We start from the raw sequence: 17,106 nt of genomic DNA, 5'->3' as shown, positions 1-17,106 counted from the left end.
CAAAGTCCTTTTTGAGCGCCTCTATGGCCTGAGACCAATTCATATTTTTCTTGGAAGCTTTAGCTATAGGGACCCTGATGTTGACATCTTCCTCCATGTTGATTTTCCTTGTCACTAAAGAAACTTTTTATGGTCCTCACCTTTCTCTGTCTGCTCATCTTGCCTTTCTTTTATTGACTTTTAGCTCCTTAAAGTGGGGCACTGTTTCCAGGCTGCAGTATCCCAAGCTTCAGGAGGTCCCAGGTGGTATGATTTAAGGAGTAGCAGATTCTTCACTTGCCTGTCCTGTTCCCTGGTCCAAAGGTGACCCCAGACCAACTTGCTAATCAACCAGCTTTGTGTGCTGTGGTTGTCAGCTCTGATGAGCCTGTGCCCCTCCCCCACCTGGGCCACTGCTACTCAAACCTACCTCCTGGTTCCTAGCAGGGGTGAAAAACCCAAGTTCGGCCTCAGCACAAGCAGAGACCCCTGTATTCTCCCCCCCCTGCCAAGGGCTTAGCCCTCTCACCAGACTGTGAGCTTAGTTCCAGACAACACTGGTGCTGCAGCTGATTCAGAGGCTCTGGGGGTCTCTTTCTCTGGCAAGGCCTTCCTGGGACTGGATTTGTGTCATGGTGACTGTGGGGTTGGGCTTCACTCCTGTCTCAGCACAACAGCTCCCTCCTTCTGACCTTCCATGCCGTCCTTGGTTGGAATATGATTTCCGCACATTTTTCTGTGGATTTTGCTGCTCCAGGAATTGTCCTATGGCATTATCTGGATGTTTTTTGGAGCGATCATGTCATGAGTTCTAGAGCTCACTACCTTTCCTCTGCCATCTTGGCTCTGCCAAGCATATGACATCTTGCTGGATTACTTTTTTTAATTCTTACACAATGTCCCACATAGAATATTTGTAAATATTTTACTATTAGAGTTTTATAGTTTTATATTGAATGTTTTTGTAATTATATTGTAAAATAAAATGTATATTTTATAATTATACTTTTATAATGTAAATTTTAATCTGCTGCATTTGGGGGGGGAGGTTACTAAATCCATTGTAGTTATTGTAAGCACTTAATGAATAAACCTAAGAGAATATTATGAATATGATATTAAATTACTTTGGGGGTTTGCAACACCCTTTTCCCTTTTTTTTTTTTTGTTATCACTGAAGGCTATTTGTGGAACAAAAAGCACTGAAAACCACTGAATAGAAGAATATATACAATAAGCTCCCCTGTAGAAAATCCATGGGACCAGTATGGAAAAGGGTGGGAAATATGGAATGAGAAGAAATAAATGGGTTGACTTTTGCACTGAGGGAAGGGAGTATCTACATAAATGAGAGCAAAGATCCATGGAAGTATATTTTTCTCACTGCATTTTGGCAACTAATATTATGTTTTCAATTGTATGTATGTTTATATGTATATACATAAGCTATAATTGAAGTCATTATTTCTAGATCATCATTAATCTAGATTGAACAAGGGAACGAAAAGCGGCATGGCATAGTGGAAAGAATGCTGTTTTCTGGATTCAAAGGTCTGGATTTGATTTCAAGACAAAGCCATGTTGGCATCAGGGCACTGGAAAGGAACAAAACAATACAAACAAACAAGTATAATACAAGATAAATGGAAGGGGCAAAATAATACTAGTAATTAGTGTGATCAGGAAGGTCTTCACAGAAGATGTGTTGCCTCAGCTAAGCCCTGAAGGATGGCAAGAATTCTGAGAGGCAGAAGTGAGGAGGGATGAATTTCAGGAACAGAGAACAATGTACCGAGAAGGGAGAAGGAAGATACTAGTAGTTTATTTGGGCTGATGGTTCTTGTATGGAACAAGTATGAAGTTTGGAAAAGTAGGTTAAAATTGGATTATGAAGGTACTTAAACATCAAACTGAATTGATATTTTATCCTAGAGTCCCTGGGAAGCCATTCAAAGTTTTTGAGCAAGTGACATGGTTAGGCCTTTGCCTTATAAATACTGTATTATTGCCTATGTTGAAGATGGATTGGAGAAGGGAGAGACTGGGGTTAGAGACCTATTAAGAGGCTTTCTCTCCTTGTGTCTTAACTTTCTAAACCTGCCCTTTTTCCTCATTGTAACATCTGGTCATTCTATCTGCTTTCCCAATTTTCAACCCACTCACTTTCTTTATTTCCAAATCTTAACACTGTAGAGAACCATGTCAACTGTATCAGTTCAACTGTCCTTTACTTCATTCCTTTTAACCATTCTATCATCATTGATCCCTCTCTTCTAACAAGTTAAAAGGTGCAGTAAAAGACTAGATTGCAAGGCTTTGAGAAATTAGAGCAATTTGAGGAAGTAGAGACAATAATTTGTAGGCTTTTTATATAAGTTTGGCAGTGAAAGACAGGAAAAATATAAAATGCTAGTTCTAGGAAGTGGCAGAGTCATAGGAGATTTTAACATTTTTTTAAAAAATTGTATTTCTGGGTTTTGTATTCCCTGGCTCCTTTCCCAGAGGGTGTTGCTAATGATGATAGGAGGAGACTCCAACAGACACCATCTCAGAGCTCACCCACTGGTGATGTCTTTTGAATCTGGGATTGTTTTCGGAGGGTTCTGAGAAGCCAAAAGAGTATACAAGGCATCTTGTTCCCAACACTCAGGAGGGTGTGCAAAGACAGAGTTAAGGGGCTTATGAACAGATGCCTCTCTTTTGCCACAAAAGAGGGCTCCGCAATCTTGCAAGCTCCAGTAATTGTGGAGAGGACTGGAAGCTAAGGAGTGAGGCTTCCCTTGGAGGTAGAACTGATGGGTCATGTTAGTGAGATTAGCCAGAGGGAGCTCTGCTTTTTTTCCTCACTTGTCTGTTAAACACAGATTAGCTCAAAGCTAGCTATCTGCCTGCTAAATTAGTGGACAATACCTTCTCTTTTCAGGAGAGGGTTGAACTTAGGGGACCACACCAGTCGTACTCTCTATTACAGAAAGCCAAGGAGGCTATTTCCTTATAAATGATTTGTTTTCCCAGTTGTTTATCATTATTGATATTACCAGTGAACCTCTTTCCCCTTTATATAAAAGAAAATCCAAGGGGTTCTAAATACTCATCTGGTATGATTAATGGTGGCAGCAGGCAGAGATTTGAGAAGAGGTTTTGCTCTCTTTAGAGGAAAGGTAAACACATTCCTGCTTCAGTGGTTGAGGTACAAGGGAGGAAGAACAGACACTGATTTTATTAGGAAATCCCAGAAGCAACAGAGGTATATTGTTATTCTCTCAGGCAAGCACAAGTTTCTATTAACAGGAGAGCCTATAAACTATACCTTATGGGTATATATACAAACCCCTAAACCCAGAAAAAAAAAGGAAGTCAACCCGGGGAAGGAGGTGAACATGGTGCCTGTGGCTTGCCCCTCAAGTAAACCTTTTAAAGGAAATATTCCTTAAATTCTTTCTATTCTTTACAAGTGAGATGACTTACACCCAAAGCAGGAGCTCCAGTTACCAATCTTATTCTTCCCTGCCACTTCCTATATTCCAATCAATGTTTTGATGGGGCACCCCTTAAAGGGAAATGCTCCTCCTTTGAACTCCAGATGTGAAAATAAGCTTTTTACATGCTACATTTCATTGAAATATGTTGTTTTTACATCACTCTGTCATTATATCAAGAGTTTTTTCTTATTTTTTTCTGATATGATAGACAGAAGTAGTGGGATTTTTCTAGAAATGACCATGATAGTAAAAGGTAAGGGTAAGCAAATTCCCCCAGAACAATTCTTTATAAATGTGATTATTGTTCTTAGTGTAGCAAAGAGCAGAGTGGGCCCAACATGTTTAGTGAGGCTCCATGTGTAGCAAGGGGGCTGTCCTTGTATGACTAGGATTACCAGACATCTCTAGCTTCTTCTGCTCCTCCTCCTCCTCTTTTCAAAGGGAGACATTTCTGCCAGAGAGGAAGCAAGCAGAATGGTGGAAAAGATTGTGTGGAGAATATGATCGGCTTCCATTTAATTTCTGATTGTTTTGTCATTTTGGGGGGAAAGGGAAAGATCCCCAAGCTCTATATCCAAGGCTTGACACCCCTTCCTACCTAATATTGGTTCCATAATGAACCCAGAATAGCGAAGAAACCCTTTTATCCAAATCGTAACAAAATCGAAATTAGAGAAGGTAATATATAGGAGAATATATACCAGAAAATGAGACTTGAGGAATTCTCCCACTGGGAAAAAAATAACTAGGCTCTACAAAGAGAGAGTGTCCTGGATCTCACCCAAGGGGAATACTTGCTGAAGTCTCTAGAATAGCAAAGTAGGAATAGGGACATGATGGAGACAGTCAACACCTCTCATGTCTTCCCAGAGAATTTTCCTTCAGCAACCTGAAGTGGGGTTAGCCTCTTCCATCTTCTCTTTCAAAGTGGAAAGCCAGGGGTACTAGAAGCTACTTGAAGCTTGAAGAAGACTTGAAGCTCGATGAGCCCAAGGGGAAGACTCTTGCTTGATGCATCTCAAAGTGGGGACTGGCTGAGAACTAAAGCTCTCACACAGGGCAGGGCCTTCAACTCTACCAACAAGGAGAGTCCCATACCAATGGACTTTGGGAGAGGATTTACATTAGTATCATAAATTTAGAACCTGGAGAGATTTGAGAGGCTTTCTAGTTCAACTTCATTATTTTACAGATGAGGAAACTGAAGCTCAGAAGTTAGGACAGTTATCCAAGATCATAACATTAACAGTGGCAGACAATACTGACTTCAAATTTTTGCTCAGTTACTGTACTACCACGGCTCAGAAAGACCTACTAGATTTTAAAATGTCACAAAGCCCAGGACTGGTAAAACAGCCATCACTTGGGTATTTTCAGATTTGGGCATTTGGAATGAAGGTGACTTGAACATCTGGGAAGGTGTCCAATATTATTTCTAGTCTCCTTTTGATCATAAAACATATTAAAGAGCCAGAGAAATATGAAAGTTTGATGGGATTATTAATGTGAGCATATATAGATATACCAAGCAGAAGTAGATGGATTAGAAAACTGGGTAAGTAGAACATTCACCAAAATTACACTTGTAACATTTCTTAAGAAGAAAAGGACTTTTTTTTTTTTTTGGCAAGACAATGAGGGTTAAGTGATTTGCCCAGTCATACAGCTAGTAAGTGTCAAGTGTCTGAGGCCAGATTTGAACTCAGGTCCTCTTGAATCCAGGACCAGTGCTTTATTCACTGTGCCACCTAGCTGCCCCTTATATCTAAGATTTTACTGAGTCACTTTTGACATTACAGTGTCAAATCTGTACTCATAAATCCTAGCACATTCATATGACAGTTATGAAATCAACTATGCATATGCCATATTGCAAGAGTTTGATTGTTCAGAAGTTTATAAGCATTTTTGAAATAGGAATATACAAAGAATGACAGATCTAAAGAACACTAACTGTACCATATTCCATTAATAACTTGCATAATCAAGCCCATTTTCCATTCCAAAAATGGTGGCATGAGCAGGATTCTGAATGCCTGCTTTTTTTGGAAAGCTTTGTTTTCAATCCTTTGGAAAGATCTTTTGAGACTGCAAGACATCTCTAATGACTTTAAAGCCATTTTCCAGGAATTAATATTATAATAATTATTAATATTATGCAAATGTCAGTTAAGTTTATAAAGCACAACATCCATTGACTAATTTGAGTCTCACTAACAAGCCTGTGAGGTAAGTATTTCAGGTTTTATTATTTCCATTTTATAGAAAAGGAATCTGAGGTTCAAAGGGATTAGGAGATTTTCCCAATAACATAAGTAGTAAGCATCAGAGGCTGTTGTTGTTGTTTGTCCTTCCTTCCTGAAGAGGTGATGTCATGAGGGCTATACAAGGTCACCAACCTCACTGTCTCCCCTACAGCCATCTGGGTCCAGTGGCAAGTTATATATCAGGACAATTGGAGATGGCTCTGGATGTTTAAGGCAATTGAGGTTAAGTGACTTGCCCAAGGTCACACAACTAGTAAGTGTCTGAGGTGAGATTTGAACTGAGATCCTCCCAACTTAAAGGCCAGTGCTCCATCTACTGGGCCACCTAGCTGCCCTAAGTATCAGAGGCTACATTTGAACCTAAGTTTTCTTGACATTTAGCTCAAAAAAATCTTTAGAGAGATATGTATCTCTAAACTATTTAATCAACAAAAGAAAAATAGAACAGATCAATGAATTAGGTATGTAACTAAAAAAATCAAGTGTCATTTCCACTCCCTTCCCTTTCCCCTGCAGCACCCCACTTCCCAGATTACATTAGGTCATGGAGGACCCAACAGAGTAGGTATCACGGGGAGCACTTCCCCTGAACATTCTTGCCAATGGCCAACCTTTTATCCCTTCAAATAGGTTGATGACCTCCTTAGGAAGCAACCCAGAGCCAGTGTTCTACCAGGACTCTTAGGGTCACTCTGAGTTATATCCCTCCTATGCAGCTCATACTATTTAGATGAGCAGGGAATCATTGACTACAATCAGGAACGATGAGACTATCAGTCCTTACCATCTGCCCAGCCACTACAGCTTACAAACCCCTGAGCATTGCCATCCTACCTACTAAGGCACCCTTAGAATCCATCCTGCAGCTGAATGCTCCTTTAAATGTTGTTTGCTCCAACTAGAATGTGAGTTCCTTGAGAGCAGGATCAATTATTTTTTTTATTTATAGCCCTAAGGCTCAACACAGAGCTTGACATATGTTAAGGGCTTAAGAAATGCTTTTTCATTTACTAATTCATATACCATGCAGCCTCTCTCAATTGTTATAAGCTTATGACCAGGCACCATATAAAAACTTAAAAGATAAGCAGCTTTTAAACAATATCAACAATATGCTTTACTGTATTATTTATGAAGTCAGGTTGTGTACACTTGCAATTGATAGTGATAATTGGCAATTTAAAATCAGTGACAGCCAATTGCTAGCCTTAACTGAATCCTAATATCTCATTTTATGTGATTGACTGATGTAGGATTTGATTGACTGATGCAGGTTTAGACAAGGATAATTACCTGAATCATATTTAGCAATAGCTAGGCCTTTACTTAGGTAATTAGCATTAGAAAACTATGGAATTGATTGAAAAATGGAAAAATTAGATCAAGGAAAAGTTTTAAAAATGGGATTATTTTCCCTGGTGGGTAGGGTAAAAGAATAAGTGATCTTCACTGTGGTCAGTAAAGGTACATGAAGGATCACTATAAAGATGATAACCAGGTATCCACAAAACGAGATGATTGTTGTTGTTTGTCCTTTATTCTTGGAGAGGATCAATGACATTGTGAAGGTAATGTCTTGACTTGTGAGTGAATTCAATTTAAGCAAGCAAAAGTGAGCAAAACCTTACTCTCTCCTCCAGAGTCACTGGAGTCCGTGGGAAGACATATGTTAAAAAGACTGGCAATGGCCTGAAGATTGGTATAAACTCTAGGAAGAATATAACATTAACAGTAAGATATTTTATACTAATCAGTTGCTGAAAAAAATGTGAAATTCTTTTTTTCTTGAAGACAAATTAAATAATCATCCAAATTTGGTTTAGCTAAGGGGGAAGGGTAGTTGAAGAGAAAATTTTTTTTAACAGATGCAGGGACTGGTTTATTGGTCATTTATACTTAATACCCAACTTAGTATTTATTCTATTTGCTTAATAAAGTTTGCTACTAATGACAAGTTGGGTGAAAAAAACCCAATAATTTATTTTAAAATGATTTTTCAAAGTGATCTTTTTAAGTTCTAGTAATGAGCAAATATTAATACACTGAAAATCAAGCCAAATAATTCTAAAGGATAAAAAATGTCACCACAACTAATATGCAGGAAGGAAGAGCTATCCAAATAACAGATTCAGTGGTTTGCAGGAATACCAAAGACATTGGACTTCTGGAATTATACTTTCATACAAGTATTATATATAGGTAACACTGTTTTAGGAGAGGCCTTATTTGATATCCTATTAATTAAATGACTTTGTACAAGGTCCAAGAAAGATGTCAAAAAGCATTACATGGAATATCTGACATAAGAGGTTGATATTGTTTAAAATGAAGGTTATAAAGTCATTGATTAGGGATCGGATTTTTATTATAGTACTATACCTAGTTTAGGGCATACTAACTAGATATATTATATTTTAAAAATAAAGAAGTCCACAGGAAAGTAATTTAGTAATTATTTAAAGGTCCAGAATAAGTCGGAGAGCAACTATATATAATATTGTAGAATGAGTACTGAACTAGGAGTAATAAGTGTAGCCTTAGCTTTGTAATTTATAGAATCTGTATTAGAACTGGAGGTACCTCAGAGCTCTAGTTCAACCCATTACTCATGAGCTTTTGAGGCCTCAATTTCCTCATTAATAAAACCATTAAATAAAAATCTAAAGGATTGTTTTAAGACTCAATGGGACTATATATGGAAGTGCTTTAAAAATTGTTAAACATGATACAGATTTATATTTGTACTTATCAGAAAGATGACAACATAAGTGTTGAAAAGCCTGCCTTATCACTAACAGATCTTCCCACAACTAGAGACAATTATTTGGTTGAAAAGACAGGAGAAAAACTAAAAGAACATTTTTACTGCTTATGTAACCAGATATTAGAAAATCATACAGCATTCATTCAATAAAGGGGAAGAGAACAGAATAAGCATTTATATATTGACTACTATGTGCCACACACTGTGCTAAGCACTTAACAAATATCTCACTTAATCAATAAAGTATTTACTGAGGACCTACTGCACTGTAGTCTGTGCTATGAAGGAATATAAATGAAAACAAGTTCCTTCGTCCTCCAGGGATTTTATAGTTTAATTAGAGAAATAAGATATAAATAAAACAAGGGACAGTTACAAAAGCTTTTTGTAAATTCATGAATATATAATAACATAGTACAAATTGTATGCATTAAAGGCTATGGAAAGTTCACTGTGGAAAGGGTTAATCAGAAGGGTTTTTGAAGGCTGTCATGTTTGGCTTTGAAGGAAATCATAGGCTTTATAGGTAGGAAGGCATTTCAATGAAATGCAAATAGTTTAGACACAAATATAGGTTTTACAAATTGAAGAATATCATAATGAAAGTAGGACACAACTTAAGAAAGATCAGAATGAGTATAGAACATGTGTTCTTAATATTTTTGGGGTCATGGCCTGTTCTATCAGTTTGGTGAAGCCTGTGGACCCATTCTGAGAAGGTTTTTAAGTATATGAAATAAAATACATAGGACTACAAATAACATTATATAAATTCTATTGAAATAGTTGAACAATCCTTCCCAATTCTATTTCAATCTACCAGTACATAAAGCTCAGTCACCATTTTCTGATAAAATCTTTTTCTGATGCCCCTAACTGCTAATTTCATACCTCCCATGGTACCTTGTCTTTATTCTATGTGTATTATTATGTACATCTATTTTATGTGGCACAGTGGATAAAGTGGTGGGTTTGAAGTCAGGAAGACTCATCTTTGAGAGTTCAAGTCTGACCTTGGACACTTACTAGATGTATGATCCTGAGCAAGTCTTAACCCTGTTTGCCTCAGTTCCTCACCTATAAAACGAGCAAGAAAGAAATAGCAAACCATTCCAGGATATTTGTCAGAAAAAACAAACCCAAATGGATTCAAAGAGTCAGACATGACTGAAAGGAATGAACAATAACAACAAAAGATATGTATATTATATTGTAATAGTTTGTTACAGACAAACTATATTATGCTGTATATACATATATATGCATACATATTTTTCTATGTTCTTAGAATGTAAGCTCATTGTGAGGAGGGATCATTTTATTCTTTGTACTTCTATCTCCAGTGCTCAGCATGTAGGTGCTTAATAAATAATTGAAAGAAAAGAGTGCTTTGTCACTCCTCTCAACTGGTCCCTAGAATTCCTCTTTGGTTCTCTCACCTTAACTCCAAACAATACATGCTTTTCCTGTTCGTCTTCTCTTAAGAATTCTTCTCTGCCTGTGGTAAAACTAGAAACTTATATGCAGGCAGTTTCCTATCTATAAAAATGGGGAGCTGGATGATCTCTATGGTCCCTTTTAGTTGTAAATCCTATTGCTCCCCTGAGGTTTGTGGGGCTACCACATGCCATTGAATGAAATGGTTTGGTTAAAATATATGAACTTCTACAAATGGATACAAACAGCTTACAATTTGGTCCCATTTTATTAGGGATCTATTTAGTAATTTGTTGTGGATGGGGGCAGCCCAGTCAACTGAAATTAAAGGATACTAAGCAGATGTTATCATCTTCACAAAGTGGGAGTACTGAACAGAAACCAGAGTGCAGAAACTTCTGGTTTTAGCAATAAACAGTTAAGTATCTAGACATCTAGTTGTGATTTCCCTTAGGCCTCATTTTGGCAGGAATAAATTCTACCCTGACAAAAATTTGCACCTGACTGGAACATATATGGAGACAATCTCAAAGAAAATGCCCAATTTAGGAGACTGCATTGTCCTGGATTTGATGTCAGATCTTTTACCTCATAAATTCTTCCCTTCCATACCTTTTTATGGAGGTGGCTGCTGCTTTCAAAAGGAAGCAATTCCAGAGAGCTCTCAAATGATCACTACCACTCTCCATGGGTAGCTGTCCCTAGCCTAAGAGCAACTCTCTAGGATAAAAATGGGAGCTTTAGTGAGGATGATTCCTACAATAATCAGCAGCCTCAGAAATCCTCAATTTCATCATCCTTTCTACTAGATACTATTACAAGTTTCCCTTATCCTACTCCACCACCTACTTTGCACACTTCTCTTGTTCCATATAATTTGCCCTTCTTTTTGTTTGTTTTTGGCAAGGGGTTTCAGGATCTCAAGACTACTATCAGTGTCTACTTGAAGGACTTGAAAAGGGGAGGTAGGGTACAATCACTACACATTTCCTTCCAGCATTATCTCTCTCTTTTTTTGTGTGAGGCAATTGGGGTTAAGTGACTTGCCCAGCTAGTGTTAAGTGTCTGAGGCCTGATTTGAACCCAGGTACTCCTGACTCCAGGGCCGGTGCTCTGTCCACTGCGCCACCTAGCTGCCCCCCAGCATTATCTCTTGAAGAATCAGTGCCTCAAAATTTCCAAGAGAATTTGGGGATGCCTCGTGTATTGTTGAGCTGAAGGGACTTTATGGATCATTTTATAGATGAGCACAGTATCAAAATATTGTCCAAGGTCACATGGTAAATAGTAGAGCGAATATTTAAATCCAGATCCTCTAGTTCCAGATCCAATAGATTTTTTTCAGTATATACAATATTTCAGGATCAGATGGCATGAAAAATATTGCTGAGCCTTTGGTGGAGGGCACAGTCATCATCTGTGCACCCCAAAGATAGTGGTGAAAGAAGAGAGTACCATTTCTTTTCCTCTCTCTCCTCTTCCCCTCCTCCCTCAACCTATGTAGGGTTAAGTAATAGCTAGATATAGAGGTCTTTTTTCCTGATGCCCTTCTTCCTGATTTCCTTCTAGTCCTGCAGAATGGGCTTGTGCTGGGATGGTAAGAAACATAGCCTAGCTTCCTCTTACCTTTCCTATCTTCTTACAACTTAGTCCCCAACACATATCCTTCGATCCAGCGACAAAAGCCTCCTGGCTGTTAACAAAACATCCTGTTCTGGCTTCTTCTCTGCTTTCTATGCTAGGCAAAACTTGCCCTTTTTTGCTGAGACTACTGACTGACCTCACTGGCTTCCTTTAAGTCCCAAACTAAAATCTTACCGTCTACAGGAAACCTTCCTAACTGCTCTTCAACATAGTGCTTTCATTCTTTTAATTATTTCCTATTTATCCTCTATATACAGCTTTTGTACATATTTGTTTGAATGAGGTCTGTATTAGAATGCAAACTCCTTGAGGGCAGCAAGTGTCTTTTGCCTCTTTTTGTATCGAGGTTTAGCATCGCTCCTGGCGCAAAGTGGGTGCTAATGAAACGTTAATTGATTCACAGGACTCTCATCCATTCCTAGCTCCTTCGGTCTTCCTAAATAAAGTTATTGGTCAAACTCGGAGCCTGATTCAACAGTCCTAGCTTTCTCCCAGTCAAGGTAATTAAGTGATTAATAGGGGAAGTCAGAAGTGGAAAGTTATCAAGGGGAAGAAAGTCACGATGAGGTAGGAGTGGGTTGGAGAGGAAAGCCAAGGGGCTGGGGGTGTCCACGCAGTTAACGATGGTCACCTGGACACAGCAGGCATCCGAGGAAGGCAGGGGGAGGAGGACATTTTCAAGCAGGTGTCTTTCAGGAATGCAGGCGGGCGGCCCGCAGAAGAGGGAGGAGGGGCACCCAACAGAGGAACCTGCCAGGTGCGGCAATCATGGGGGTGGTGATGGTGCAGAGAACTGTTCTATCTACGTGTGCCGGGAGAAAAGAGGAAAGGAGACGTGGCCCATCTTCCGTCAGGCGGGGCCGGTCCCCCCTTCAGCTTCAGGGGGATCCGACCTCGCAGCTCGAGCAGTTCCTCGCTACCGAGCACCGTCACCGCTCTCCTCTAGTACCGAGGGCTCCGCGAACCGCGCCGCGCGCACGCGCATGTTTACACGCCAAACAAGGCGGTTCGCCTGCAGCCCCTCCTCCACTTCAGCCCAGACACCCGCTTTCTCCTTCCTCCTCCCTCGCCGGCGCCGGCGCGGACGACGGCCCCACCTCCCGATGTAGACTCCTCCCCCTTGCCAAAGTCTCGGGGGCTCCCACGGATGTCCTTTTTTACAGAAGACGCCTCTGCGTCCGTTCGCTGGCTGCGTGCAGCGAGGTCGCCTCGGCGTGTAGCTGGGGAGGCGGGATTTCCTGTCCCGCGCTCTTTCGTCTTCCGGCTCCAGCCGGAAGACCCCCCGCTCCTGGAAGGAGTCAGAAATTCTCGGACGGGAAGGTGAGACATTCCCGATCATCCCGGGGAAATCTGGAGGTGGGATCATCTTGCTCAACGCCATGGTGAGTCTGCGTATTCAGGAAGCGTGGGACTGGGATGCATGGAGAGGGAGGGGGTCCTGGCCATTCTCTTCCAGGATCGATGGGAGGTGGATGAGACCCAAATGACAAGCCCCCGAGGCGGAGCCCACCCGGCTCCTCTCCCGGCTCTTCAGGTGGCTGTGGGTCCCAGGGCTCTGGCAGGAGCGGCCTTCACTGTTATCCTTGGGGGAGGAGAGTGCTACCTAAGACACTGTGGTATCCCTACCTGCTTCCCACTCAAGGGAAGGCCGAGTACAACCTAACAAACATCTATTAAGTACCTACTGTGTACAAAGTTACGGTAGGATAAAGACATTGGTCTCAGCGATCAAAACCTTCTGATGTGAGACATCCTGTGCCTATCTATGAGAGAAGCCCCAGAAAATGGGATTTTTTTCTTTTTTTAAATTATTCTTAAGAGTACAAAAATGGTTATAAAGTATTTTCTTCGTGTAGTAAGTCTATTTTCCTTCTCTCAGGTAAGTATAGTAATCAAGTCATTTCCCACCATATTTGGACTTGAAAGTGTTTGGTGCTTGTGTAAAAACTGTTACAACTGTATTATCTGCATAAACCAACTTCCCTTGGTGAATGTCATTTGGAACATCCAGGTGATATGCCTAGGGTTTTTGTTTTGTGACTTCTAAAAGACTTTGAGTCTAAATCATAGTGTACTGTATTGTGATACGAGACCCTTTAGTCCATATTTGATTTTATACCTATTATCTCATTTGCTGCTTAAATTGTACTACATTATACATTTAATGTATAAGTTGGCAGTGTGGTATAATGGAAAGAACACTGGATTCAGAGGCAGAGAACCTGTGTTTAAATCCAGTTGACCTTGGCCAAATCATATAACCTCTTTGGGTTTCAGTTTCCTTATCTCATCTGGTTAAAAAACCTCCAAGGTCCCTTTCAGCCCTAAGTTCTATGATGCATTATATTTTACCTTAGCAAATAATCCAGAATTGCCACACGGTTTTCTTCAGAAAATATGTTCATTTGCTTATTCAGTTTAAATAACTTAGAGGGTTAGACTTTAATATAACTTCAACCTGAAGAAAAAAATGAAGCCCGAGATACATAATTAAAGACAAAAAACCATAAAACCATGAATATATATTTTTTCAACATATTCCAGAATACTTAATCTAGTAGACCAGCCAATGACGCTCTTAAAAAGTAAATTTGAGCCCCAAAGATCATTTATTAGTTAGACATGCTGCTTCCATGAAATGAAAGATCTTTAAAAGGAAAAGTATACTCTGAAAAGTAACACTGATTAAGTCATGCTCAAGGTTTCTACAAACCAATCATGAAGGGAGAAAGTATAGCCTATCTTCAGACATTTCTTACCACAAGCTGTGTTAAGGATGACAATACAAATAGCTTTCATCACACATTTAATTTAATTCATAGGTCGTGGATCCATAATGGACTTTTAAGGGCAGTAATGGATATCAAAGTAATGTATGAACAATCACATATCATTCTGCAGTGCATCCCTTTAAAGATGGAATAATGAACCATATTATCATAGGTGTAACCCACTGACATTTTTTATGTTCTGTCAGTTAACTTAAGCCTTAGTTTTCCCATCTGTAAAGTGGGCTAGAGATACATACCATACCTATCTGTTTCTGGCCTGGATACTTAGTTTTTGTGAAAGTGAAAAGTGGGTTGATTATTAAGTCTAAAATTCTATTCCACAGAGTTTATTGTTTTTGTTTTGTTTTGTTTTTTTTTTCAGGGCAATGGGAGTTAAGTGACTTGCCCAGGGTCACACAGCTAGTAAGTGTCAAGGGTCTGAGGCTGGATTTGAACTCAGGTACTCCTGAATCCAGGGCCAGTGCTCTATACACTGCATCACCTAGCTGCCCCTTCCACAGAGTTTAAAACTTAGATTGGTACCAAAGGTGATATGTATAACTCTTTTATAAAACTTCAGTACTATTTCTATACTGTATATAAACTTGGTCTGATTACTATTGCCATTGCCCAGCATTTTCAATTCACTAGAATTGACTTCTTCTATAATTTACTTCATTTTATTAACATTTCCATAGTTAGGGATGTTTTTAGTTCTCATGGCCATAACCTTAAATATATTGGAATGCTTATTTACTCATTTTTTTTTCCCTCATAGTGAATTTTTAAAGTCAAGATAATTCTGCTTCCCTTTTCCTCCGATATGTTATATGCCTCCAAATCAACTGTTACATATAACAAAAATAGTATTCCTATTTTGTTAATGAATGCAAAAAAAGCCACAGGACTATTTTTTTAAGCTCCGTTCTATTTTTAGAAAACTTACCAAAGGAATAAAAGATTAGAGTCTTCTGGTTATTATTATTATTTTTTTTTTCAGGGCAGTTGGGGTTAAGTGACTTGCCCAGGGTCACACAGCTAGTAAGTGATAAGTGTCTGAGGCCAGATTTGAACTCAGGTCCTCCTGAGGGCCAGTGCTCTATCCACTGCGCCACTTAGCTGCCCCCTTCTGGTTATTATTCATCAAAAGTAAAATAAAAAAATAAATAAAGCCAGTTTATAGAACACTGAAAGTATGTTAATGACCAATTTAAAGGACTCTGTTCTAGTCAAGAAAAACTGATTAGGAAACTAAACCTACAAGTTAGTAATATAAATTTTATCATTTTACCCTTAAAGGTTAAATTATAATTTCCTTTTACTTAGCATTTTTTAATCTATTAACCATTCTGAGGCCATCTAGTCTCATTTTGCCAACTTTGGAGAAAAAATTTAAACCTAATAAACAGAACTGATTATGAAAATAAAAATTCGATTTAGCAAACATTAAGTGCTTATAGTATGCAGTGCCATGCTAGGTTCTGGTAAAAAAGCAGCTCCATCCAGAAGAACATTTCTAATAAAAACATCACATTACAGTAATGGCAAACTTGAACAAAAGTTTGTCAAGCATTAAACAGTCCTTGGTTTCACTCAAAGTTTAGCTCAGAATTCATGAAAAGAGCTTGCCTATAGACTATTAGAGTTGTAGAATGTATTTTAGAAGCTGTAAAGGACTGAAACCTCTTCAGGTGTCAAGTCAAAGGGATACTATTTTTCTGAGCCATGTAACCATAGAGTTTTACTCTTTGAAAGAAATAACTTTTAAAGATTTAGTACTGGGAATACTTTGAGTTTTAGTTAGGATATGTTAATATTACTTTTGGGCAGATATTTAAATAAATTGATTGCCAGACATGGTGGTCCATACTTGTAATCCCAGCCGCTGAGGGACTGAGGCTGGAGGATCTCTAGTTCAGGAGTTTCAAACTGTAGTGGGCTATGCTGATTGGGTGTCCCAAACTGAATTTGGCATTAAAATGCTGAGCAACTTGGAGCAGTGTGTCCAGCGGGCTTCATAAGAAACTCCTAGATCAGAAACCAAGTCAAAGCTACTGTGGCTTTCAGTAGTAGGATTAGACCTCATTTCCAGCCTAGGCAAGATGCAGTCTTAAATAAAAGTAAAGAAAAATTTTAAGTCCTTTAGATACTAATTTTAACTTATAAATCAGCTTGCTTTTTATGATGTGAAGATATAATTGTTTTACTATACATTTTAAAGTTAGTAACTTTCCTATGTCTAAACCAAACAGCAAAAACAAATAGTTCATGCGTGGCAAAGGAGGGTGGGAAATTGGATTTAGTCTTTAGTTTTGTAATTAAAAGAAGTATTGTGCTACTTTATTATCATAAACACTGTAGAAAAAATAATAAAAATATACAGTAATAGTAAAACATAATAGAAATATTATATAGTGCCATATATGTATATGTACATACATATATACGTATACACACACATATATGGCACTTAGTAGGTATTTGTTAAATGAATAAATGTTGAAATCTTTGTCTTCCTTTAAGGTCAAACTCAGGTGCCACACTTTTCATGAAGTCTTCCCTGGATAATTTAAATGAATGTGGGGCTTCTTCCTTCCTTTTTATATAAATCAGGTTCTTAGATACTAAGGACATTCTATGTTCTAGGAACTGGACTAAGTAAAGAAGACACAAAGACAAAAGCGAAACAATTCTTGTCTTCAAGAAGCTTATGTTCAAATAGAAAAATATACATGCATGTGTATGTATGTGTATGCATGTAT

The 17,106-nt window shown here is 38.7% G+C and overlaps 1 protein-coding gene across 4 annotated transcripts in view; it reads left to right on the top strand.

The window, feature by feature from the left end:
- The first annotated feature begins 12,803 nt into the window (after positions 1-12,803).
- TMEM161B (transmembrane protein 161B) overlaps positions 12,804-17,106 on the top strand; it is a 112,230-nt gene continuing 107,927 nt past the window's right edge. For all 4 annotated transcript variants that reach the window (XM_043970105.1, XM_043970088.1, XM_043970097.1 and 1 more), the window contains exon 1: positions 12,804-12,955. In XM_043970105.1, coding sequence (XP_043826040.1) covers positions 12,953-12,955 — 3 coding nt within the window. In that variant the 5' untranslated portion in view covers positions 12,804-12,952. The remainder of the gene's footprint in view (positions 12,956-17,106) is intronic.

Source organism: Dromiciops gliroides, chromosome 1 (assembly GCF_019393635.1).
Source record: "Dromiciops gliroides isolate mDroGli1 chromosome 1, mDroGli1.pri, whole genome shotgun sequence".
NCBI classification, from domain to species: Eukaryota; Metazoa; Chordata; class Mammalia; order Microbiotheria; family Microbiotheriidae; genus Dromiciops; species Dromiciops gliroides.
This window is presented reverse-complemented; position numbering and strand designations above follow the sequence as displayed.